At 35.1% G+C, this 26,618-nt stretch overlaps 2 protein-coding genes across 3 annotated transcripts in view; both read right to left on the bottom strand.

The window, feature by feature from the left end:
* nAChRalpha1 (nicotinic acetylcholine receptor alpha1) overlaps nt 1-26,618 on the bottom strand; it is a 189,825-nt gene that overhangs the window by 154,606 nt on the left and 8,601 nt on the right. The window contains exon 1 of one of the 2 annotated variants that reach the window (XM_011052165.2): nt 14,670-14,807. The exons of the other annotated variant lie outside the window; for it this stretch is intronic. The gene's annotated coding sequence lies outside the window, so the exon portion shown is untranslated. Of the gene's footprint in view, nt 1-14,669; nt 14,808-26,618 lie in introns of those variants that run through there. 2 annotated transcript variants of the gene reach the window in all.
* On the bottom strand, nt 15,009-17,854 carry LOC147907721 (uncharacterized). Its single transcript, XM_087412068.1, has one exon. The coding sequence runs from the start codon at nt 15,791-15,793 to the stop codon at nt 15,374-15,376; it is 420 nt and encodes a 139-aa protein (XP_087268194.1). The 5' UTR covers nt 15,794-17,854; the 3' UTR covers nt 15,009-15,373.

The following is a 26,618-nucleotide window of genomic DNA, read 5'->3' as shown; positions in this document are numbered from 1 at the left end:
CATCGCTTTTCTCTAACGCGTGAAACACTCGAAATAAAACGCGCCAGCCATTAAAAATGCGCGTAGGGATGGAAAGTCAAGGAAGTCGCGGACATATTTTATTTAAACTCGCTGTGCTCGTTTTTCAATTCTTTGTGAAAGGAAAACTTCAGCTACCTGACACCAGCCAACCACCAGTGTACACGCATAGTCATAACGATTTTTCCATATTCATATTTCTTCGTCGTTTCGTTATGATTCGCTGTGTACAAAACGTGCTATTTCAGTGCTGACGAGATTATAAAAGTTCCTCTTACTGCAAGCTGCACAATGAAAAATCTTTTTTAATTTTGATAGCTCAGTAAATTTTTCAGTCCTGATATATAATCAACTACATATTCGTAGTTATATATAATAACGTAGCTACAAATTCACACAAACTTTTTTTTTAAGTTAATACCACAAGTGTATAATTAAAACTTTATACAACAGATGGTTAACTAGAGAAACGAAGTATGTAAAATGAAAATTACACGCCTTAAGAAATTAAAGTACGTTTAAATTAAAAATTATCCTTTCTATCAAATAATAAAAATAATAAAAATCAGAGAGACATGTGTTCCAGATTGAATTTTACAGTCTCGAATTCGGAATTCATATAATTCTTTCGAAAGCATCGCTTTTTTCTGCCTCTATCACATCCGCAGGTACTCTCAGCGATATGTTAATGAAAACCGAGCTGAAAACGCAAAGGATTGGATTTCCAGGAGTCGGCATAAAAGAATGGCGAGACATGACAAAATGGGAGGATAGACAGCCAGTCGTGATTCAAGACGCCCAGCGTGCCATTTCGCGCGTAAGAACGTGCGCGTGAAAATGGCCAGGATTTTCCTCGGGAATAATTCAGCCAAACGGTGCCGCATGACTGAACTTCGGCGAATGGAAGGGAAGAAATCACGAATGTAGTTTCGTGCCAACGAGCGGGACATTGGACCTCTGCCATATTTTTTAATTTGACGGAGTGTTTTTACTCCATTCACGACCAAAGTTCGCGACGGCACTCGTTCATATCGGTAACGCTCGCGAAAATCGTATTCGCGATTTGATGTGCAAAAAAGAAAGAAGAGAGAGATAGGGAGAGGGAGAGAGAAAGGGAACTAGTGGTGTGTGTCCACCCGCTGGAGTGATTAAGCACGGACTCAAAATTGACGGAATTTCTCGTATCATCGCGCTTCCGCCATTAACGAGATAGTCCAAACTTTCTAACTCGCGTTGGCGGAGAAACTTTGCTTTTCACACAATCTCTCTCATTTAACCTTTAACAAATTAATAGTACTTTCTGCGTTATATTATATGATATTTTATATTGTCGCAAATTTTAATGAAATATTACATAAATAAATCAACTGGAGAAAAAGATATACACGTATGTTTTGTCGTTTAAGTTCTACCAAATTTGTAGAAAATAAAAATGCAACGAAATATTTACTTTAAAAATGGAAGAAAATAATAATTATAGACATGTATTGATTGTTTACGATACAATTCTATCAATATCTGAGACGTCGCTAAACAATTGATTTCGAGACTGCTCTTCGCCAAACGAAGGATAGACGAACTCACGATATGAATCGTATTTGAATAACTAGCTTCGGCAGAAGTTTGACTTGACCTGCATAGGAGCGTCGTTACCCAGCATACACTTCTCGAAACTTTGGCAAGCTCATGCAAAAGTGCCTGTATCGAACTTTCCACTGTCTTTCGCGTATTGCGATCAACGACCAGCGAGCGATCCGAGTCTCACAAATACTGACGAAGAAGCCAACTATCGATTCTGTTGTACCAGCAAGAAATGATTTCCTTGAAAGTTTCAAATTGGCATGGTTGATATTTTCATTGGTAACGTCAACAAAAATTAGTAAACAGCATGAATAACAATAATATTAAATAAAAATATAATTAATCTGCACAATTAGATGATAATTTCAGTCTCTAATTTGAAACATTAATCATTTGTAAATCGTTGTAAACGTTCTAATTATTTTTTCGTAATTTGTTTAATAACAATTATAACATTTATAATTAATATTTATAATTGTACAATTAAAATTAATTAATTCAAATAATAATAATCGTCAAGTTTGCTGTGTAATCAATTATGATTGTTTTAATATGTCAAATCTAATTCTTCGAAAATATATTCTACTCGTGATGTATTTATAATATAATTATCACACATGTACAATTAATTCATTTAAATTATTTAATATTAATCACAGTTTCTATTATTATATATTTTTTATTATTAATTATTTAAATAATAAATAAGCTATAAATTAAGATAAAGCTGTAGATTGATATTTATATACTTGGCAATATTAATTCTCATTAAAATACAAATAGAATTCTTTATTATTAATTACACAAGTCTCCAAAAAAAAATTTTTTCTTATCCAGAAACGGCAGTATGTAATTCCGAAGGTTTTTGGCATGCTAAAACCAAATCCGTAGCCAAAATTGCTCCACATTAGATTTCCGAGATATTCTAATTCAAATATCGAAAAGGGCATTTTTAGATTAAAATATCTCGTAAACCTGATGTGATGGAGCAATTTCGGTTACAGATTCGAATTCGGCATGTAAAAAATCTACGAAATCACCTATGATTAAAACACAGTTGATTAGTTTTCTCTGCTGAACGCAGCCATTGATCATATCGTTTGGAGACGCTTTAAGGTCGATGGACATACTTGGAATATATCTAATTTTCTTCATGTTACTATATTGATCTATTTATCATAGATAATTTTCGTAGATTTTTTTAATGCTGAATTCGAATCCGTAATAAAAATCCATCCTGAAATAGACCTTTTGGCACTTTTAGATTAAAATATCTCGGAAACCTGACACAGATTTGATCTTCGCATGCCAAAAAACTTCGGGATTACGTACTGCCGTTTCTAGGATCAAAATTCATATCGGCCTACGGTTAGATGATTCTGATTCTGTAATATGATTGGTTTTTGCCTTTAGTTCTTCACTGTCTCATCTAAATGTAGGAATCAATTATATTAAAGAATCACACACTAAGCGCTAACTTTATCTAACTGATTAGTTTTCTCTGCTAAACGCAGCCATTGTATACGCCAACTTTACACATATTCACTAAACGCATTGACTACATTCAATATAAATGCAATATATCTAATTTTTTTTTCGTGTTACTATGTTGATTCATTTATAATCATACGTAATTTTCGTAAATTTTTTTCATGCTGAATTCGAATTTATAGCCAAAATTGCTCCATCAGGTTTATGAGATATTTTAATCTAAAAATGCCCGAAATAGGCCTTTTCGGTACTTTCGGATTAAAATATCTCGGAAACCGGACGTGATGGGTCAATTTTGGCTACAGATTTGGTTTTCGCATGCCAAAAAGCTTCGGGATTACATACTGCCATTTCTGGATCAAAATTCATATCGGTCTATGTTATTTTTCTTTATTTGTTCTTTATTATTAATAATTTTAATTAATAAATAAGCTATAAATAAAAGATTTAGTTAATAAAAAATAATTCAATGCTCGATTAAATAAATTAAAATAATCAGTTAAAGGGCTCAGAGCACAAGCAAGATATTCTTCGCTATTGTTGTAAATTACTAAACATTATATTTAACCAATCAAAATACAGATGTTTCGACCTTTAATCCGATCATTTTCAATGTTACGCCTAACTATATTTTCTGAAACTATATTTTCCAATCTTTTGATGTACAATGTCGCATAATAGGATCCATGCAAGAATAAATCGATCTATTTAACTAAAACTCAATGTCAGTTTTCATTTCATTTAAAGTATCTTTTTCTGGTCACCATCGTGCTAAAGATTTGTAGTTCCGTTATACTTAATTCCTTTTTTCCGTATTCCTTTGATCGCCTTTCTTTCGCCATTCTTTCTCCAAATCCCTCCCGTATCGTTTCGAGAGGAATCTTTCTTTCAATACTAAGTGTCCGTTTATCTAGATACGCTTACATTCTTTTTCCTTGATGTCCACGTTTAAGAATTATCAGATAAGTATAAGGTGCGTAAATTGAGTGTGACAGTTCGTAAATTGCTTTCTCTTTGATTGATTGTATTTGCTATAGAAACGCGAAAGTTGCGAAAGGTCAGAAATAAAATTCATTTCAAATAACGTAATTCGTTACATCTACAAAATTTAAAATTTAAATTGTTAAAACTTGAAAAAGTATTCATTAATAAATAATTAGGAGAATTAAATTTTACTGACAAAATGCTTTTAATTTTAAAACTTATCTAGCAACTCTTCAAAAATAAAGGTACTTCTTATGTTCCTTTCTCTCTCTCCCTCTCCTTTACCAATAAATTAATTTTTAATTATAACAAAAAGTAATTTTCAAATTAAGAATTAATTTGTCAGAATATTGCTTCAAAGTAAAATAACTATGATTCTCGCATTTGCCAATATTTTCATTAAAGGATATTAACTCTGAGTTTGTTACATAGATATTGTATATATATATTCGGAATAATAGCTGATTAGGAGAATACGCAGTAAATCTGCTTAACCGTTTGTATGAGAATTTGCTTCCCGCATTCAATGTTTAGTCGTACCCGGATATCAATTACAGCCAAACGTCTAAAATCATTTAATCAAATCTAGAATATTATCGAACTGTTAAGGACAAAACTACGAAAGGTTATGAGTTCGATCACGTCATTGGAGCCAGACGGCAAACTGAATCCAACAATGACTGACAATGAGTGAAACTTGCAGACCGAGCAGTCTCTATATACAAGTAATTAGGTTCTGTCTTGCTCTTATCCATGTACGATTCCGCATCTTTGAGAATCGCCCACTGCGATGTCTGGCGCGCGCTTTGTTATCAAGACAATAATTCCACGTGAATATCCTTGTAGGAGTACCACGATATAATAACGGAGTGCTGTACAAACGGTAACATCTACATCTTCCTTTGCGCTCGAGCTGTATTATGCACGCAAATACATAAGCCAAATTTAGTTCACGTAGTACAATCCAATGTAAGAATCTATTTATCATAAACCGTGTTGGAACTGTTAAGATGTGACCGATGAGATTTGAATAGAAATATGAACATCATATTTATTCGGTATTACATTGTGAAAGTTTTGCTTCATTTAAGTACATAACGCTTTTTTTCAATTCCTTATGTTAAGTAATAAATTTTATCTATCAATAGTTGTAATTTCTGATACGAGAAAATGGATTACAAGAATTCGCAAATAAAACTTCTTCCAAGTACACAAAATCCCTTGTTCAAGAAATATAATAGAAAACAGATATGCGGAATTCGATATAAGTAATTCTATGATAATGCAAGTTATTAATAATAAGCGGCTCCGATACGCTCGATACATCATATTTTATTAGTTTTTGACAGAATACGACGGTTTTTTTTTTCTCTCCTTCGGAGCAAACTCGGTCAACTTCATTCGCGAATAGGCGATTCATTCGATAGATGGCTTGCAGAGAGCACGCCTGTGATGTATAGACCGGAATTATTATTTCGAAACATTTGCATCACAAAGTGCTTTATCGTTCGCCACGCCGGCGCTCGTGAAAGGGAGAAAAATGAAGCTGTGCGCGCGTTCGTCACGGTTCCGGTGTCTGCAACACTTCACACCGAGATGGCACTGGACCGTTTGCATTCGACCCAGGCTCAACTCCGCATGAAAAATGCATCCGGCGCATACTGCCATCGCGACGGGCCGAAATTAACATCTCGATTGTGCGCGAGCATGTTATAGATTTCATTAACTGGCCGGCCTCAAACGGGTGGAATAAATGTGATGGATAGATGAACGCCCGACAACGATCGATCAGAGGAAACCGATGCGGTTTGAGAGAGAGGATAATTCCGTTAGCCTGATTGCGCGGTACTTGGAAACAACGCCGGATTTAAATCGATCGAGCTAAATTGCAAATTTTAGATGACGATACTTTTTTTTTCTTTTTGTCACATGGAAAGACTTTTTATCCGCCGACTTCAAATCAAGCCTCGTTGATCTCACGAGTAATTAATGTTTGAGTTCGTAGCGCAGATTAATCTCACTCGTGAATATTGAACTTTTGAGGTGAGAATGTCATTGCCAAATGATAAAACGAAAATGGCACATTAAGATGTAACTTATTTATATACTTCTTCTTATACGCGTCTCTTCGATTTAGAAATGAAAGATTTTTAGAAAAACTTCGTTCAAAAAAAGCTTCCTTAAAAAAATTAAATAAAAACTTATTCTCAGTAAACAAACATTACGAAATAAAGATAAAAGGATAAAATAATTTAAATATAAATGTAAGCAATACCATTATAAAAATTAATTCGTTCATAAAAAGGGAATCCAGATCTAAAAGAATTTATAGTAACAACTTGAAAATTATAAAAAAAACTATTAGTATATGAAATTTTTTTGTGTATGTGCAATAAATAATAAGCTTCTTTGACATTTTCGCTATGGAAAAATTGAAACCGATTGATTAAAATATGTATCGTGAAAAATATAATTCAGTAAAAACTAAAATACATCTTAAAAGTATATATTTACAAAAATTTACATTTAATATTAAGAAGTAAGATCCGTTTTATGTCTAAAAATATAGTTATCTTTATTAATTAACATCTTAAAAGTCCTCTTTTATTTAGGAATAATTTATTTAAAGAATTTTTATATATTCCTTCTCAATAAACAGAAACAGAATAATTAAATATATAAAATAGCAATTACACTTGCATTATTATAAAAAAAGCATGAAGTATAAAGCAAAAAATCGTAGAATTAGAAAAGTGTATTACATATACTATATTATATTTATTGCAATACAAGTCGTTTGATGCTTTAAATGGATAATTTATAAAATACATATGCTGCTTTGAAATCGGTTTAACCTACATTCTCATAGTGCATCACTGGGTCAAAGTGCATCATTCTCAAAACGAAAAACACGGTCAGTATGTATGTATTTTCTGCATACATACGCGCATACAATCGACATAGAAACCACTAATGGAATCAGTTCGTTAATTTTGCCACGCTTAGTAAAATCTATACACATTATATTCATTTACATTCATTTAGCTCGGAAGAATCATGATACTTAATCTTATTCACTGTAATGTTTAATGCTTTTCCTATATATATATATATATAAAAATCAAATAGTTTCATAATAACAAACATAATTAATTGAAAAAAAGAAAAAGAAAAAAAAAAGAAAAAATAATCAATATAATAAAATATAATTATTAAAATATTCATAAAAACATTTGAAACAACAAACAAACATTATTCCATTAATGCAAAAAATATATATATATATATACAATTCAACAATAAAATTCGATCAATTGCACTTCTCGCACCATATTATGTTGACATCTCGATCATATTATTGTATTACTCTTCGTAAAAATTGATTATTTATCCGATATTACTGATATTTTTTATCTCTCTAATTGCATTAGCGTTAGATAAATTTAATGTATTTAAATACTGTGTGGCTGTGACTCGATTATGCACGCGTAAGAAAATAGAGCAATACGGTGGGTGCGGTTCACTCGACTATGGAGCGTAACCACTACTTCACAGTGAACGGCCAACTCGGTCGCTTTAAACATTGTCCGCAACTACCAGTATTGCTCACGGAGTAAAAAAAGCTACAAGCAGCCAGCCTGCTTCCTTTGAAGAATTAACGTCTCGGTTGTATGCTTTCCGATTGATCCGTGAACGTTTACCTTATTATTCTGGATTCGATATGTACCATAATTGTTGTTTTTCTCTGCTGATAAAATACTTTATTATTCTGGATTCGATATATACCATAATTGTTATTTTTCTCGGCTGGTAAAAAATACAATATATGTAAAGATAATAATATAAGTATATATATATATATATATATATATACCTATAGTAATATTCTTCTTTCTACTTTTTTTTAACCAGATCATATCTCGTTATCTCTGATAACGATGTTCTAAATAATAATAAAATATAAAAATTTGAATTTTTTCAATGTGTTAATTCTACATAATTGTGTACATGATTTTCCCTGTATCACTTTTTGTTAGCAGATAATGAATAGTTTAAAATGGAATTTTTTAACGGGAGAATTCTGAGGAAATCCATCCATTTCACAACTTTTCACATGCATCAACATAAAGTAGAACTTGTTGTCAACGATTGCTAACAATTACATTCGTATTACCTAAGCACACATATTATTATATATATATATCGTACATTATTATACGCACTTTCTACATTGAACATTTTTTTTCTCGATGCTGTTCATTGTTTTGCGCGGAAAATTCTCCGAATCAAGTTTTCCGAGTATAATCAACATATACGAGTATTTCAGCTCGTAGAGAACCAATTTCATAACGCGATCCGACGTTAAAGCTTATGGTGGATATAAGAATCGCAATAACTGACAGTATACGATGTCAGCGAGCGTTTACGAGAATTATGCGATGATACAGTAGTTTTAATTGATTAGACAAAACTTCGACCTAATAACAAAATATGTTTCCCTTTACAATGCCGTGAACTATCGGCGATGACATTTTTCGACGTGTGGATTAAACGCATTCGCGAATTTCGGATATTGATCCTTCACTGCAAAAGCAGTATTAGATATTCGCCATGAACAAGCGAATGGATCGCTCTCGGACTGACCGCGGCCGGAAATCGATCTTCCTCGCTCTGTGGTATCCTGTTTCCCACATTCCTGAATTTTTATATCGCGGTTAGCAGCCAGTAACCTGATTAAATGCCCCATATAATTTAATGGTGGTTCTCGGCCGACGAAATAACCTACTCTCCGGATCGCAATTAAGTATTAAAACGTAGAAATGGAGCTTGAAGAATATCCCTTTTTCTTCACGTGTCATCAGTTTGTTCGCGTATTTTTTATTTTTTCTCATTATCGATCTCACCGATAATTCGAATTTATACTTCGGCCATTCTATTTGGTATTAAGAGGATGATATAATTGGCAAGAATTAAGCGCGCATAGTATCTCTAAAACAAAAGAATTATCACGTAAAAGATTAATCCTTTTTCATTACCGTCATTATTCTTAAAAAAAAAACATGAATTTTTATGTGATATATTTTAACGCAATTGCACAGATAGTTTCTTCCTTTAGTTATATTATTACCTAAAACTCTTCAAATAATTTAGACAATTTTATTATTACAATATTATCTGAGACACACCCTTTTTTAATCGTTTATGGAGCAGAAAATCGAGACTGTTCATGTAAAGTTATATAACAGAAAGAATATAAAACATAAATTTTTTTATGTTTTATCAGAGGCATATTTTTTCTCTTCCCTCATATTTTTTTCAAGTTGCAAAATATCCTAACATGATATAATTACTTGCATACTACTAATAAAAAAAACGTAGAATAATAAAGCAATATATTGGTGTCCTATAAATCCTATAAATAAATGTATATAAAAGGTTTTAATTCTATTTCTCTTATCAATTTTGTTGCATTCATCAGAATGTTTTTTGTGAATGTTACAAATGTATATCGCGCGTGTCGCAATCAGAGAACCTAAATATTTGATAACGTTAAATATTGGTCAACAATTAGTATCGATGCTTGGCGGTCCAACTTTCACGAAGCCATCGAAAGGAATTATGGTTATGAAATAAATATGCCGTTTCGAATGTTCCGGTAGTTTGCATATCCGATATCAGCTCGCGCTTTCGCGCGTTCAAACAATATTAATGTTACAAACGATTTCCGCGTTCGGCGTCGCTCAATCGACTATGCCTATCGGCTATCAATTTATTCGATCACAGGCACATTTATATGCAACAATCAATCAAGAAACAAAGAAAGTATTTGCGAGGATCTTCGAGAGAATCACGTCAAGATAGATAGAGAAAGAGAGAGAGAGAAGGAGAAACAGGTCAATGCAACGAGCTGCAAGCTGAATATAGCACGACAGAGCCGGACATTAATTCGAATGTAAATTTTATCCGACAACACAAACGCCTACCAGATACGATCATAAATTTGAATAATATCAATATAGTCTCGATCGCTAAATCATACGCTGTCAAGCGTGGGTGAGACGACTGACTGACGATGACAGTTTTCCAACACGTAACGGCGTTTCTTGCAACAGTTCTGCTACACAAGATATGTCACCTTCATTTTGATTAATCTACAGAGTCAATTTTCCTTAGAAAGACGTCGTACTCATTACTTACAATGAACTTTTATTTATTTTTCAATATTAAAGTAAAAAAATAATCGGAATAAACTTGTTTAAAAATAATTGTCGCCTATATAAAATATATTTTATATATATATATATAGATAATATCGAAAAAAATCAAATTGCATTATGTATCACCGGGACTTTAATCAATAAATTAATCGTCAAAGGATGACGTCGTTTCCGGAAATACCGGCGCGTCAGTAGGTTTCGATCGCTCGTATTTCCATAGAAACCTGAGTTCGTTCAACAATGCCGGAAGTGTCGCGCTTCATCCGGAAGTGTCACGGCAAGGACGAAACGACTCGGTCGAGCCGTCGATGAAAACTTTCTATCCCACACTCATTCCCACGATACTCGTCGAAAATTGAAAAAAGCATAGTCCTGCTGTCGTCAGTAGTTCCGACACGGAAACGCCGACGAGAAGCCAACGATTTTTCGCCGTCATTTGTACAAGTTATCGCAGCCTTTGTTGACCAAGGGTCGTTCTTCAAAATTATCAGGTGAAAAGGAAATGCCGCGCACCAACGCGACGTAGTGCGCACACCACCGACAATATTTCGCGTTGACGATTCTGATCGTGGTATACAGTAAATGACTATAAAATTCAAAAAGAATAGCGAAATGGGAAAAGAAAAACCAGGAGGGAAGAAAGAGAGAAAGAGAGAGGAGAAAATTTGTGACACAAATACAACTGAATTTATTGCACATGTAGGGACGATGACAGAGTGCACTTTAAATCTTGTCCTAAATTGAACCTACGGATAACACGGTTCAAAGATGTATCGTCCATCTAAAAGCTTAATCATGCGACCACACTATAAAATTCTTTTTATGTATCGATAAGAATAGTCGGAAAGTTGTCAATAATTAATTCAACTTTCGAAACATTTTATTAAAACTTATGATTTATGTAAACCAAAACTCCATTTTTTTTTGTATTTTCAGGGAGATTAGTAAAGTTGAGAAAACTTGCTACACGCGCAGATATTATTGAGCTCTTTGAAATTTCACAATTGATATAGAGATGATGAATATAACTTTGGTTTTATATGTTTTCATAAAAACAATAACCAGTAAAATACAGAATAAGATAACGTTTGTAATTTAATATTGGAAAAAGATGTAGATTGTGTAATTCGCTTCAATACCCATCAATTTTTCATTATTTCCGCGATGAAAATAATGATATCATTACGTTTTGTATTCTTCAGTATTCTGCAAACACTTTATGTTTACAATCTAAATAAGTGGTGTCCTATAACATGACACATGTTAGAAAGGAAGACGTATGGTACTAGAAACTGAAAATTGTACATTATCTCTATGTCATCTTTTGATGTAAGTCATCCTTTTATCGCACAGGAAGAAAGTGAATACAAATATAAATAGGAGAATTTTATTATTTCGTGTCAGCTACTGAACTTGTCGCTTTTTATTACTACACGTTTCAAACACATACGTCAATGTCAAAAAATAATAGTAATACTTTAGAAGCATCACTATTTCTATTGCACGTTTTTAGTGATACTGCAAAAATGAAAACAGCGCGTGCGGAAGCATAATTTCACTTTTGAAAAATATTCAGCATTCGGTATGCTATAACTCACAAATTTTCTTGCCATTATAATATCGATCGAATGAAGGAAAAATTTAACATTTATGTCATCCAACGTGCAACGTGCGTTGATAGAAAAGCGATTCAGTAAACGCGGATAATCAAATAAAGATTTATGAAGCGTTCGACCGTACAACTCATTGTCTACGCAGGCAAAAATATATTGTCAGTATGTATAGATGAATAAGCATTACGTTTATTTACCACATAACATTACATTTTCGAAAATAACAAAACGTTCAAACTTTTTGTGCTTTTAAAATCTTTTGTCCACCTCGATTAAAAGCCAATTTCATTCAAGCTCAAATAAATCTCAATCGTAAAAATATATTAAGTATTTTGGATATTTTAACAAACTTCGAAATTTATAGTTTTTATTACCAAATAATAAAGAATAATTGTGTCTGCGAAAATTAAAAAGCGAAAAATATATTTATTTAAAAAATCTTTGATTTGAAAAATATCGAGAATCTTTTTTAATAACAAAATTGGAAATTGTAAAAATATTTGTAGATATTATAAAGAACTAATATACCTGTATTAAAATAACACTGACATTCAGCTTGGAATTATTTTATATATTAAACAAATTTAAAATATAGTAATATTTCATACAAAGCGCGCACAGCGATGGATTTTAATCAACTTGATTAAATATTCGATAGTATCATTATCATCTCATACGAGATTATGCGCTAATATTTTTATTTGTTATTATCATAATTACATTTTTGGATGCTAATTCTCATTCAGTCTCAAAAATGTAATCATGATAATAATAAACAAAATATATGAAACAATTACATTAAAGATAGAAAATGTCTGCTGAAAAAAAATCAATTCCGATCTATTCAGCCCAATCCATGTCGTCGAAGAAAAATCTGTTTCTGTATTGAAATTCCTTTGTTCCGTGGCATCTCGTATATGGATAAGATATTAATGTAAGAACGAGGAATAGGATTTGTTTTAAGGGAGCAGCTGCGGACGATTGATCTGTTTTGGAAAAATCTTAAATCACCGCGAACGAGTAAGGATCGAGCGGGCGCAGTGGAAGTAGAAGAGGGAAAGAGAGGTCAGACAAGCGTGGCAGGAGGACTACGCCCAGGCCCTCTCTCCGCCCCTTGAAAGCACTCCGACGTTTTCGCACGACTCCGTAGGAGCTTTCGGGTGGCTTTTCCTCAAGAAAAGTTCGGGGAAGAGGCAATTTATCCTTCGTCTCGAGTAAGGACACGGGCGTCGCGGAAAAATAGCCTCGGCGTGTATTTAACTAGAGGGGTTGAGCTCGATCGATCGATCGTTCATTTTTTCTCACGCGAGTTGCTCGAAGTCACTTGTAAGTAAAACACACGAGACCTCGTCTAACATTTTAATTGAAATCGGAGGCGTATTAAATTGATAATCAGATTATAACCCCCTGACGAAGAGAAGCGAAGCTTTTCCACGATATGTATGATATTTGAATCTTAACAAAGTGAAAATATGTGCGAGAAAACAACAGGTTGAAAGTATCGATCAAACTAGTAAAATTTATGTCAATCCTATGTCGATCGATAGTAAAAAATATAATAATCCTACGATACGCTTTGTAACGAATAATATAAAAATATTTGGATTTTTCAATAAAAGATATTATATCAAAAAACTTTCAAAAATAGACTTTTTTTATTACGAAACATTTTTCTATCAAAAGAATCGTCTATCTGAAACTTTATTCCATAAAACATAAAAATCCAAGATTTCTCAAGCATCATGTTTCAAAAATTGAGCTTAACAAGTTTAATTTCAGCGCGAAATATTTATTAGACAATATATTATTGACGATAATAAAACACCTGAGAAACGAATCCTTCTTAAATTCTATTTTCTAAAAAATGTTCAGAAGAAATCTGTATATAACGTACAATAAGACCTAAAAAGTTTACTACTGTGAATTTATCAAGTTTATTAATCAAATATATAACTTAATTCCTATTGTTATAGGCTTATAATAAAAAATTATTAACAATGTATCTTAGCATAAAAATAAATACGTCATCTTCTTTTTGTACGCTCAGAAATAACTATTGTTGCACACACATACGTTTCTCATTGTCATAATAGATATTTTCTCATTGTCATAATAGAATCAGATATCTGATACATATTTGCATATATTTGAATCTGTACATTTATAGTTTGAATAAATCCGTACACATTTAAAAAATGTTTTAAATAAAGCAATTACATAATCCGTTTTTTAAAAATGGTTTTCAAAGTTTCATCGCGAGTGACTGAAAAAGCAATAATTCTGATTACAATTAAATCGATTTTTAAATATTTTCTGTCATTACTGACAGAATGATCGTTTCATAACAATAAAGCATTTATAACAGAGGTGTAAAGTGGATTGTCGAAATAGCAATTAATATTTTGAACAACTCCATTTCTTCATAATTTCGGCATACAAAAAATTCATTTTTCAGAATAAAAAAAATTCATATTTGAATAGCGTGATTTCGGTGCATGAAATTCAACTATCAAAGTTCATTTCGATTAATAATATTCCGAACATAATTAGCGCGGAGTAATAAACCGGTCAGTAATAAATACCACAAAAATATATCGAGGTTGAAAGTTAACAGGTTAAGTGATTACGGAGGCGTCGAGCCAGACATAGAATCACGCGAGTGTTCCTTCGCGTTTGAAAAAGGCAATCGCAAAGAACGGCCATTTCCAAGTCACGCGACAGTACGAAGGGAGTGGGCGATGGGGATAGCGAGAAGGATACTCACGTTGCTATGCCGGCGGGTGGGCACATTGCCCGCGGGCGTCGATGAGGAGCAACGCTGAAGGACGAGCTACCGTATCCCGGGCGTCCTATGTACCGAACACGAGGACTTGGCGCGCCGTGCCGATTTACCCGCAGCAGTCCCCAGTCCTCGCCGCGTGGACGTAGCGCACCCGCACATATCCCCGACGTCGTCGTCGTTGTTGCTGTCGTCGTAGTCGTCGTCGTCGTCGTCGTCTTCGTCGTCGCCGTCGTCGTCGTCCTCGTCGTCGTCGTCGTTGTCGTCGTCGTCGTCGTCGTCGTTGCCGTTGTCGTCGTCGTCGTCGTCGTCCTCGTCCTCGTCTTCGTCCTCGTCTCCGTCACTGTCGTCGACGCGATAGCGGTCGCCGTCGCGCACGTTGTCGTCCGCGACGTAACGTAACGTAACGTAACGTAACGACAACTGGTCGTCGACGCGCGCCCCGTCAGTCGGGTAATGGCCTTCGGTAGTTACCCGGCAGTCGACCGCACTGCGGGTACGCGTAGGCGAACGACCGGTCGGCCGGCAGTAGTAACCCGTAACACGAGGAATCGGTAGACGGCGCACCACCACACCAGCACCCACCAGACGCACCACCGACGGATATAGATAGCCTCGAGAGGAAGAGATCCGGACGGCACAACAGCACTGCTTCTAACGATTGAGGAGACGCGCGACCGTTGCCTCCGCTACCAGGTCTTCGACGGCCCGAGGAACGAGGAACTTCCGGGAGCAGCGACAATCGGAGCGAGCACAACTGCCATCTTCAACATCATCATCAGCGTGGCGAGGATTATCGACTTGGCTGTTATCATTAGCGGCATTTTGCTCGTCGCAGACGTTATTTTCATCGTCAGTGTCGTAGTCATCATCATCGTCGTCATTGGATTCCTCGGCAGCGATGCGATCCTCGTGTTGACAGTCGTCGCAGTCGTCCTGGCAGCGATCATCGGCACCACAGTTGTCGTCGTAATCGTGCTCGCGATAATCGGCACCACAGTTGTCGTCGTAATCGTGCTCGCGATAATCGAACTCGCGCGCGACCTCCTGGATCGTACCTTCGTCATGCTCGGAGGACGGGAATTCCGTGACACGGGCCAGCTTGCCATACCCCACGGAATCCAGCGGCCCCTGCCAGCCGCCAGGTCGACGACTGCGGATTCTTACGGTCTCCCGGTGCTGCGCCGATGATCGGAAGTTCCACCCGACAGTGCAATTCGACAACTACCACCGGCACTATCCACGCCGTGCGCGCGGTACCGATATCGTGTGCAGTGACAATTACTCTCTTCCGCCACCACTTCTGCTCCGATCTCTTGATAATTCTTCTCGCTCTCGCCGCCCTTAACAGCGGGCTCCAGTTATTTGCGAGCGACGATGCGGCACGCGCGGCAGCCCGCATAAGCGGCAACCGCCTCTTCCACGAGGCCGACGACGATCATTCACCTAGAGAGCACCCACCACTACACCACTACCACCACCACTACCATCACCACCGGCCACCGCCACCCTGAAGCCACGCTGACCTCCTACTGACTTTCGTCTCCTCTGACACACCTTTCACCTCTCTCACCCCTTTCACCTCTGATTTTCTCACCCTCCCTCTGTTTCTACTCTCCTCTATCTATCTCCTCTATCCTCGTTCTTTCTCCCGATCGGGAGCGTATCCATTTACCCAACCAGACGAAATGCCACTAATCCGGCGGTACGTAGCATTCCGATTAACATCGGATACCGCTTGACTTCTTCTTTCATCATTCCAACCGTTGTTGCGAGCTTTCCCTCGCGACACGACACATGAACCACCGTCACCGCGTTTCAGCTTATACCGCGCCACCCGCGATTGTCGGCTGGCCCGACATACAGCGCTCCACTATTTCCACTCGCGCTCCGCTACCGCCTATTTTACTCTCCCGGCGGATCCAAGTTGCTCACAACTCTCCCTCGACTACTCGCTCTTCTCGGTCTCCCTCCTTAGTACCGTATGTTTCACGCGCCTACGTGCATGCGTGCTCACGCACAATTACGAGAGCGCCGTGTCATAGATGTGCTTGTATACGTGCGTGAGTACGTACGTGCGTACGTGCGTATGTCACTCAGTCAGTCACTCTCTCTCTCTCTCTCTCTCTCTCTCTCTTTCTCTCTTTTGATGCGCGCGTTCACTCGATCCTTGCACCGCTGCGAGTCCTGCACCAGGAAGTCGTGTCGGTGCAGCAGGCAGGCACTCCCAGGACGTGTCTCTCTCTCTGGCAATGTTCCGACCGAGCAACCCACCTTAGCACTGACGCTCTGCCCGTTTCGGGGGGTGTTGTGGCGAGAACCGTGCCTCTTTCTCTCTTACTCTCTCCTCCTTTCTCTCACCCTCTTGCCTGCAGACTTTCTCTCTCTTCCTCGCTCTCCTATCCGCCCGTCGAGTACCATCTCGCTTCCACCCCCAAGTTCTATCAATCTCTCTTTCTCCTTCCCGCCGTCTCTCCTACCCTACGTCGCCTCGTTCTCTGCTCCACGGTTAGAGTCTCTCTCCACGGTTAGAGCCCCGCCACACAAGCTACCCTGCGCCCCGGGAGCCAATACCAACCCATGTGGAAGCCCCGACGCGAGACGTCGGCGATGACTTGCGAAGCTGGCCGAACTTAGCCGAGCCGCCACCCCTCTTTCCCACTTGTCCTAACACCCTACTGCCGAGGGTGAGCCAACGAGCACTCTACCACTCAGGTGCCGCCCCTGAAAGCTCGCCAAGCCCGCAAAACACGACGCGCGGCCATGTGGCAGCACCGACAGGACCGGCTACGAGAACGCTCGAGATGCACCGAGTCCGCACGATTTGCCCTCGATATAACGCGAGACCATGTGGAAACCTCGAGGCGGCGACGCGCCGACAGGAACGTACACGCGTTTATACCCCATTCTCTTCAACCCCCATGTAGCTCCAATAAACACAAGATCGTTGCCGACGCTAGATCGCGTGTTCTCGCGATACTCGCTCGCACGATATCATCGCCTTCTGATTAACTTGCTTAGAATGACAAAGAAACTTGTTTGATTAACAAACTTGACATCGTCGTACCACAAGCAGTTCTACGATTTTACATCATCTTAGTGTGACCTTAATTTTATTAAAAATGATTTATAGATAAGATATAGCTACTTCATTATAAAAATAAATAATTTTTCATTATTATATTCCGTTTAAAAAGATTCTGTGAATATTTGCAATATTTGTTGTAAAAAGAGATTTTTTGTACAATAATTTTGTAAAAATATATGTATTAATAATTAATTTTTTTCTATTTGTATAAAGCCATCTGTAATGCAGTTTTGATTAATATCTTTATTAGAATCAGCATATCATTTGTTCAACATACGTTAATTTCGAAAACATTATTTATATTGACTAAATAAACAAAAAAAATTTGCGAGATATTTTAGGAATATTCACTAATTACATTATTTCGTCTTTTGATGTAAATCATAAATATTACCGAGCACTATATGATAAAATAGCTGCAACAATTCAATGGGGGTGCAATTTCCCTCGTACGTTCTAACGCAAAGGCCAAGTTCTATTACTTGATTACCAACTTTCTGTCGCACTCGCGTTCCAAAGCGGAACGTAAAATAGCGAGGCTTGAATCCTTTGAACATAGGAATCTTCGAAATACGCATCGCGATGCCAGTCGTTAAGTTTTACTTCAACATACAGAATTATAGAATAAAGCCGTTCGTTGCCGAGACACGAACGTACCATACATTATATATTAATCCGTCCATCCCTCTTTAAATTGAAAATGCGAAATTTTCAAATATGCTTCTTATCGTAGCACCATTGTTAACAATAACTCGTCAAAGTAACTAGCAAGTGACTTCAGGCAAATGATTAATGAGACGATTATGCGGCAAAAAGTTAGTCGTAATATACGTTTCTCAGAAAAGGCTGATTTGGGTACGGCACTGAACACGAGGTCTGCCGAGAACCGGCGAGCCACACCGTATTCCTATCCCTCTATTTCTCAGCATCCCTATCTCTATCTCACTCGCCTCCTTTTCTCCTGCTCTAGTCTGTGTTCAGCAACCCCGCGTTTCTCCCCCTGGCCTCCCCATCGTTGTTCTCTCCACGAGGTATCCTAGTCGATACTGACACTGGTGGTGCGAGGTCGACTCGTCAGAGGGTGCTGAAGGGAGTGCAGAAATGGAGACGAGGCGCGGGGAATATAACGTAAAAAAAAATAATAAAAGCGTTCTCCAATCTCACCCCTTTTGCCGCTACCGCTCGAGTGTATCTCTCTCTCTTTCTCTCTTTCTCTCTTTCTTTGTCAATCTATCTTAGTCTCGCTCTCCGTCTGTTCGTTGAAATTATGAGATAGAAAACGCCTTATCCGATATTTCCGGATATCTCCAACATCGAGCTCTGTCTTTCTTTTTCGTCATGTATATACAATCAACAATTAAAAAGTTGCAACACTTTTTCAAATGGGTTTTGAAATAAAGCCTCACCGAGCGATTGGTTCTTACTTATAAATTCATAAATAAGAACCAATCGCTCAGTGAGCAGACTGTAAATCATCAAAAAGAAAGTGTTGCAATCTTTTAGTTGCTGACTGTACATTTATATATACGTATCGCGTTCGTATCTCCGAGTATGATGGCACCACTCATCCAAGATTATTTGCACCGGACATTCATTAGAATTATTTGATAAAATATCATTTAATAATACAATATTCGATTGCAAATTTATTAGGCATATTTTGTATTTTCACTGATATAATGTTATTCTATATTAGAATCACCATGCATTCAATATGGACGTATGTGTTCGCGTTATTTCTTGACCGTATTTCGAACGCTAAATGCGGCTGCTTCATTTCGAAGTTTATTTATGCAATATGAATATCAGATTAGATGTAAAAATGGAATAAACGAGCCATCACGTTTTTAATCGCGTCGAGAGTCGAATACGCAATGAAAATATCCTCTATTCCTTCTTTCTTTTAATGTATCACTTTCTTTCATAAGCAACTTGGAAGGCTATTAATATAGTTAATCGTCGTTTAAAATTATGTTTAATGAGAACGTGAGAAAGTTCTCATAATTACCAAAAATAAAACACGTTAATGATTTACAAGTAAATAGAAAGATCTGTCAATGATTAGAATAAAAAAAGTGGATATAAAAAGGATATCCGTAAAGGAGATCTGGAAACGTTTTCCGATATCTCAAATAGTTCGAAATAGTTCCGTTCGATATTCTCTTCATGTTATCAGTCCTTCTATCTAACTAAATATGTAAATACGTGTTCATATATCTTGTTAACGAGAAAGATATGTGAACATCTTTGCAGAAGTCTAATTTATAAAAACTGTCGTAATGAAAATCGTATATCATCAGTACATTAAAATTGCACTGCGATTTAATTAAATTGGATCTCGATATAAAATTCGCGGAAGACGAACTGATTGTAGACCAGTATTCATAGTTCGTTCTTATTTTAAGGTCGTGGTAAGTAATATCTTAAGATGCTAATGCGACTTTCTGATTGGTTCATGGAATCTTAAAATCCCTGATAGCAAGCTACGTCATTTTGACGTCAACTTGTTACCAGGGACTATACTTACAACAATCTTAAATATAAAAATTGACTATGAATGACTATCTGCCACAGAATCGTTAGTATCTTAAGACATTACCGAAATAAGAATCAATTTTATGAATATTAGCCTCTCTAATTAATCTAATTCCGAGATAGCAATCTATAACTGACATTTTTTCGACATTTTTTGTCAAATCGTATTAATCAGAGAAAGCTAGCACATATCTTTTTCTCTCTCGCACTACTCTAGAGCGAGATAAAACATATCTTTTCTCGAACGATTTTAAAGAAAAATATCGGACTTCTTGTTGTGACCAGACTTTGGACCAAGATAGGATGTTTCGAATTAATGAAAACGTTGGTTACAGCAAACTGTGCAAGACGACCTCATTGTCAGATATGTAACGTCCTGCAATACGCCGGTCTGATAGGGTATGTGTGAGGTATTTCCGGTAGCTGGTATCTACACGGATTCCCCAAAGTAAACGGTATGCGTGAAGTTCTTGTTTAGCGGCACCAGCAATAGAATTCCTCGAGAACCCGGGTGATTGTATACGATGCCTTTGCACGACACACGGATAACACGTCCCACTTTTCCCCGCCACGCAATCCGATCGTAGCTTACTCGCGAAAATTCGATAGATTTCGAAACAGTTGGCAGAGCCAATGGGTTTTCGCGCGCTACGTGAGAGACACGTATACATGAAACATTATACAGCATAGATCAGCGAGTATTATCATAGTAATAATTTATGTGCCAATGATATGATGATAGCCTGTACAGAAATCGTGCTTGTGATCCAATACTAAGTTGTCTGAATACATTACACCAGAAAATCACTCGTTTCGTAAGGAAGCGAAAACTATTCTGGTAGAATAGAAAAACTCATAATAAGATCAAAATGATATCAAGTAGAAGTCATTTTAGGAAAAATCATAATAATGTTATTTCATGCACTTTTGACACTGATTTTGTGAAACTCGACATGATAATAATTTTTAAAGTGATTTTTTTAGTTAAAAGATTACTTCAAAAAGCTATAGTTATGTCAAGAATTCATTAAGTAATTTTTTAATTTAAAAAAATTGCTTTAAAAAGATATAATTATATCAAAAGCTTATCAATTAATTTAATCAAGTATAATTATATCAAGAGCTTATCAATTAATTTAATCAAGTATAATTATATCAAGAGCTTATCAATTAATTTAAAAAAATCACTTAAAAATCATTATTACATATTAGAATTCATCATAAAATCATTTTCAAAATTGTATGGAGTAATATCATTGATTTTTTTCTAAAATGACTTCTATTTGATGACTTCATATTGATCTTATCATAATTTTGTGTTCTATTTGGGTAGTTGGATTTAAGTGGTAGTTCTAATCGCGGCAAGCAGACTGGTCATTAATTTCTTTCGTTTTTCGATCACGTTTGAAAAAATCCTCTTTTATTAAGACTCAATGGACACGTTACTTTCATATACCGACGCATTGCACCGTGTGACATGGTGTATTGCATACAAAATAGTAGTTTCGAAGTACGCGAAAATGCACTTTGCCCCGATCGCGAATTTACTCTATAAAACCGAAAATCATACTGGAAATTTATTGCATATTTGTAAAATATTTTTTACCCATTATTCACTCCATTAATTACTCATTATCGCACGAGAACAATTTTACAATGGCATAACAAATACTACTCATTTTAAATTTGACAAGCATGACAATTACAACAAACCATCGGCGAATCAAATAATGAATTTATTTTTTCTCTTTTACTAAGATTTTAGAAATAACACTGTTTATATGAATAAATCAAACTATAATATGAGACAGATTAGATTAGACAAAGTCAATTAGACAAAGTTAGATGTTTCAAATACACTAAGTACTCAACAAAATTAAAAGATTACCTGTTTCACTCTACAAAAACAAGCAAATTTCAAGATAAAATAACTTTGTAAAAAATTATCGCATCGAGATGTTTTAAAAAACATTTTACAGCTTGAAATCTCTAATTTTCAGATCGATAGTTAAAATCAATCTTACTAATATTTTGTGACTTACACAAATATAAATAAAAACTCATCAGATCTCAAAATTTTTTACGAAATTTGCGAAGTTCCACGGGAAGAATAAAAATTGTACACAAATGCGGTTTACGTCATTTGAAAGAATGGATCTTTTCCTTTAATTTGCCTTTTTATTGATCTCTGTGCAATTTTTTTTCTCCGAATTATTCAACGTTGAAAAAAATGATCGTTTTGCTTCGATATTGAATAACTCGATGAAAAAAAGTCGTACAGAAATCAATAAAAAAGCAAATTAAAGCTGAAGAATTACTCTTTCAAAAGCCATTAAACCGCATTTGTGCACAATTTTTAATTCGCGTCATAAAATTTCGCAAAAAAATTTTGGGACTTAATGCATCTTTATTTATGTAACTCTATAAAATCATTCAGTAAAACCATTCTTTAAAGTATCGATCTGAACAATAAAGATTTCAAGCTGTAAAATGCTTTTTTAAACATTTCGATATGATGATTTTTTTTACAAAGTTATTCTATCTTGAAATTTGCCTATTTTTGTAGGGTGAAACAGGTAATCTGTTAATTTTGTTGAGTAGTGTATTACATTATATGTATTTATTAAATAAATTTCAGATAAGACTACGCGCCGATAACTTTCAGACTTTCAACACAATCAATCTGAAATAATGACTAATATTTCGCCTCCCACAAATTAAATTAAATTAAATTAGAAAAATCTGTAAAGAACTTATTGTGAAAAATATTACCTCAGCCATACAGGAATCGAACCTGGGACTTCCCGACTTTCTGGGGAAATTATTTTTTGTCCTTTGTTTTTGTTTATTTACATCACAACGCAACTGTTTTCAAACGGTTTTAACAAAATTATTGACATTTATATATACCTAAAGTAACACTGCACGCGTGAACGCGAAAGTGGAAACGATCTGCGAATAGCCCAACACGTTCCGAATACTGGACGTATTTCCCTAAGGTATTCTCTATTTGAAAGATAGATAGGCCAGTTCAGAGTATCGATATTCCCGATAGATTCGTTCACATACTCAATTATTCTAATCAAAAAATATAAAAGTCATCCAACACACATCGAAGCAACACAGCAAAAAGGGCATACATTCGATTGGTATTACTCGCATCTAAGTCAATTTTTTATATTGCCTATTATATTAAAACATGTAGATATAAAAAAATCTATCTTATTTAAGCATTACTTTCAAATGTATTTTAAAATTATGTATAAAAATGGGAAAATGAATTAAAATTCTTGGATTTTTTATTCATATTGCATTAACGAATCGTATACTTACATATATTGCATTAACATAAAACTGTTCTTTTCAAAGATTCAATCAAAAGTTTATACTCACTGAAAAAAATGATTTTGCAGTTATAACGGAAAATTAGCTAAATGAATAAATGATTAGCAAGCACTGGAATATTGGAATGTTTTGTATCTAATCAATATAGATGACAGAGATAGAATTTATATTATATTTATATATTCCGAACAATTTGTCAAATTTATCAAGAAAATATCTCTCTCTCTCTCTCTCTCTCTCTCTCTCTCTTTCTCTCTCTATCTCTCTCTTTCTCTATAACGTTTAGGTGACTGTGACTGTGATTCGTATTAAGCAGAGATTCATATTTGATTATAGAGATTAAGACCTAAATTCTTTTGCATAAATTGTTAAAATATTGTATTAGAAATTCTACGCATATCTAATTTTCTATCAGATACAAAAACACCAATAATTCTAACTAGAGCAGAAAAATTTTTTGCTTGTAATTTTGTACAAATAAATAAAATCTGTAATCATGCGAAAAGTTATGTAGTTTTATAGACCGATTAGTTAGACCGATTAGTTAAATGTATAGTAATTCAAAATGCATAATATGTGTGATATTTAGATAAACGCGTATCGATACTGTGGAATATATGTTTGCTATAATGACTATCGGTTTCAGTATGGTGCTACAGAGATATGCCAGAAGCATTATCAAATTTCCTCATCCAGCGCTACTGGATAAGGCTGTCTCCTCATCGGGCTCCGAAAATACATAAATCACCGACCACATCGGACAATTCAATGTCGTAACGTTACTGCGGAAGTTTCGCGCGCAAGAAGAGATAACAGCTCTTCACCTTCCGTATCTTAATAATTCTATTCCATCAAGCTAATGACAAAAATAAAAGATAACAAGATATCCCGTACAATTAAAAGCTACGACGAAAAATGTAATTATCTTTGATATGACACCCAACTCAAAAAATTCTCCAATATAAAATGCTCAAATATCCCGTGTGCGTGTGTATATCGCATTGACCGACCTTGCATTTTGTTACTATTTTCCTTGCCATTGAATCAATTCTCGTTTGTTTTCACTTACGTATACTCAAATTTCTGCAGCTCCCGTTTATCTTACGAAATCTTATATAAAGAAGATATATCGCTTCAATATTTCGTACTTGACTTTGACAGAAAGGAAAAATTGGTTCAAGAATACGATTGTGAAATGAAGATTCGCCTTTCTTAAAGATTGAATTATTTTTGCAACTTGTCTTATTTGTTATTTTGTTTTATTACGTTAAATTCTCGATAAAATTTAAAGAGATAATAATAGATTATCAATAGCAAGAAAAGAAAATGTCACAATTTGTAATTTATTCATACACAGTAAAAAATTTTGTGTTAAATTTAACACATTTCACATGTCAAATGATCTACCCAAATTTTTATATTCATTTAATATGAGATGAATATTAGAAAATAACACAAATATTATGTAAAAAATTAATCCAAAAAGCGTAATACTTTGACAATTTATAGCAAATTTTATATAAAATTGCCCATTTATAATGTTAAATTTAATTGAAATTAGATTCTATTTTTCATTTTTAATTTAAGCGATGCGTTTGTGATATTTAACATATGCAATATATAGATTTAACAGATATATTTTTACTGTTACAAACAAAAAAACAACACGAAATATCTGTACCTTTTTACATATAAAATATGCAATTAGCTGTACAGAACATATTTCTTCAGTAAAATTAACATTTATAACATATTAAATTAACACACACATTTTATTCATTTATTTTTAGAATTTATATTTTAAAACTATGATTTTTATATTATTTGTTTATTTACCTATAAATTGTGTTATTTTGACATTGAGAAATGTTAAATTAATACTCAAATATGTTAAAAATTCAATACAAAAATTTTAACAAGGATTTGTTTTAACATAAATACAAAATATTTTTTACTGTGTATGGTATTAGAGATTGCAAAAATTTATAATTAGAGATTGTATTAAAGATAATAAAAATATTTAAATAATGAGCTCTCATATAACGAGCTCTCTTATCACATAATATCTTATATACTTAAAAATACAGATAAGATATTTTCTTGATATTCTCAGAGACGACATAAAACTTTCTCATGCAAAAGGCAGCTGCAAGGAAATATATACTGAATTCGAAAACATGCGGTAGCTACAGCTAATTATCAAGTCTTCAACTAGTATAAACATGCCACCCGCCTATCATCCCATGGGATCCTAAACTCCAATAACTGTTTCATCCGGAGGCATTTAAGAAGACGTCACTCGCGTATACCGTTATACCGCATTTTCTTAACTAGACATCACCCCCGACGGGTGCCTATGGGCCTCTTTCGTCTATAATGGTGTTACCCCGAGCTATGGTCTCTCGAGAGTGAACGTCGTGCTTTAACGTCGCTGAAAGATCAGAACTAGGGCGAATGATGTCGGTGACAGACAGACCGGGACGACACCTCTGGGAACGCGTGAAGAGAAACAGGCAGGCCGACCAGTCCCTTGATCCCGAGAAAGAAGCAAATGCCGACTGTTTATCGTGAAATCATTTCTCTTACACGAGACGATTCGTGGAAAGAAAATTCTCGAAATTGACAGGAAGCAACTAAGATTAATGGTATCGTAATATATAGAGAAGACGACTGAAATTGAAGTAAAATTATGACGATGGAAGATATCTTTCGTTAGTCAATGTCAATCTTAAAAAAATAGTGAGTATGTCAACACTAAATATTTCTTTTCAATATACATAAAACGTATACCTATTATAGAACGAAATTTTCTCTTTTCTATTCTATTCTATTTTATATGGAAAATTTTAATCTTCGTATATTTTTTAACATCAATGTACATTATTCCAAATACAATGTACATTATATCAAATTAATATTAAATTTACTAAACAATATTATTAACATATTCTTTATAATAAATTAAC

Source organism: Acromyrmex echinatior, chromosome 12 (genome assembly GCF_024713525.1).
Source record: "Acromyrmex echinatior isolate Ae372 chromosome 12, ASM2471352v2, whole genome shotgun sequence".
NCBI classification, from domain to species: Eukaryota; Metazoa; Arthropoda; class Insecta; order Hymenoptera; family Formicidae; genus Acromyrmex; species Acromyrmex echinatior.
Note: the sequence above shows the minus strand (reverse complement) of the source record. Positions and strands in the feature narration are given on the sequence as shown.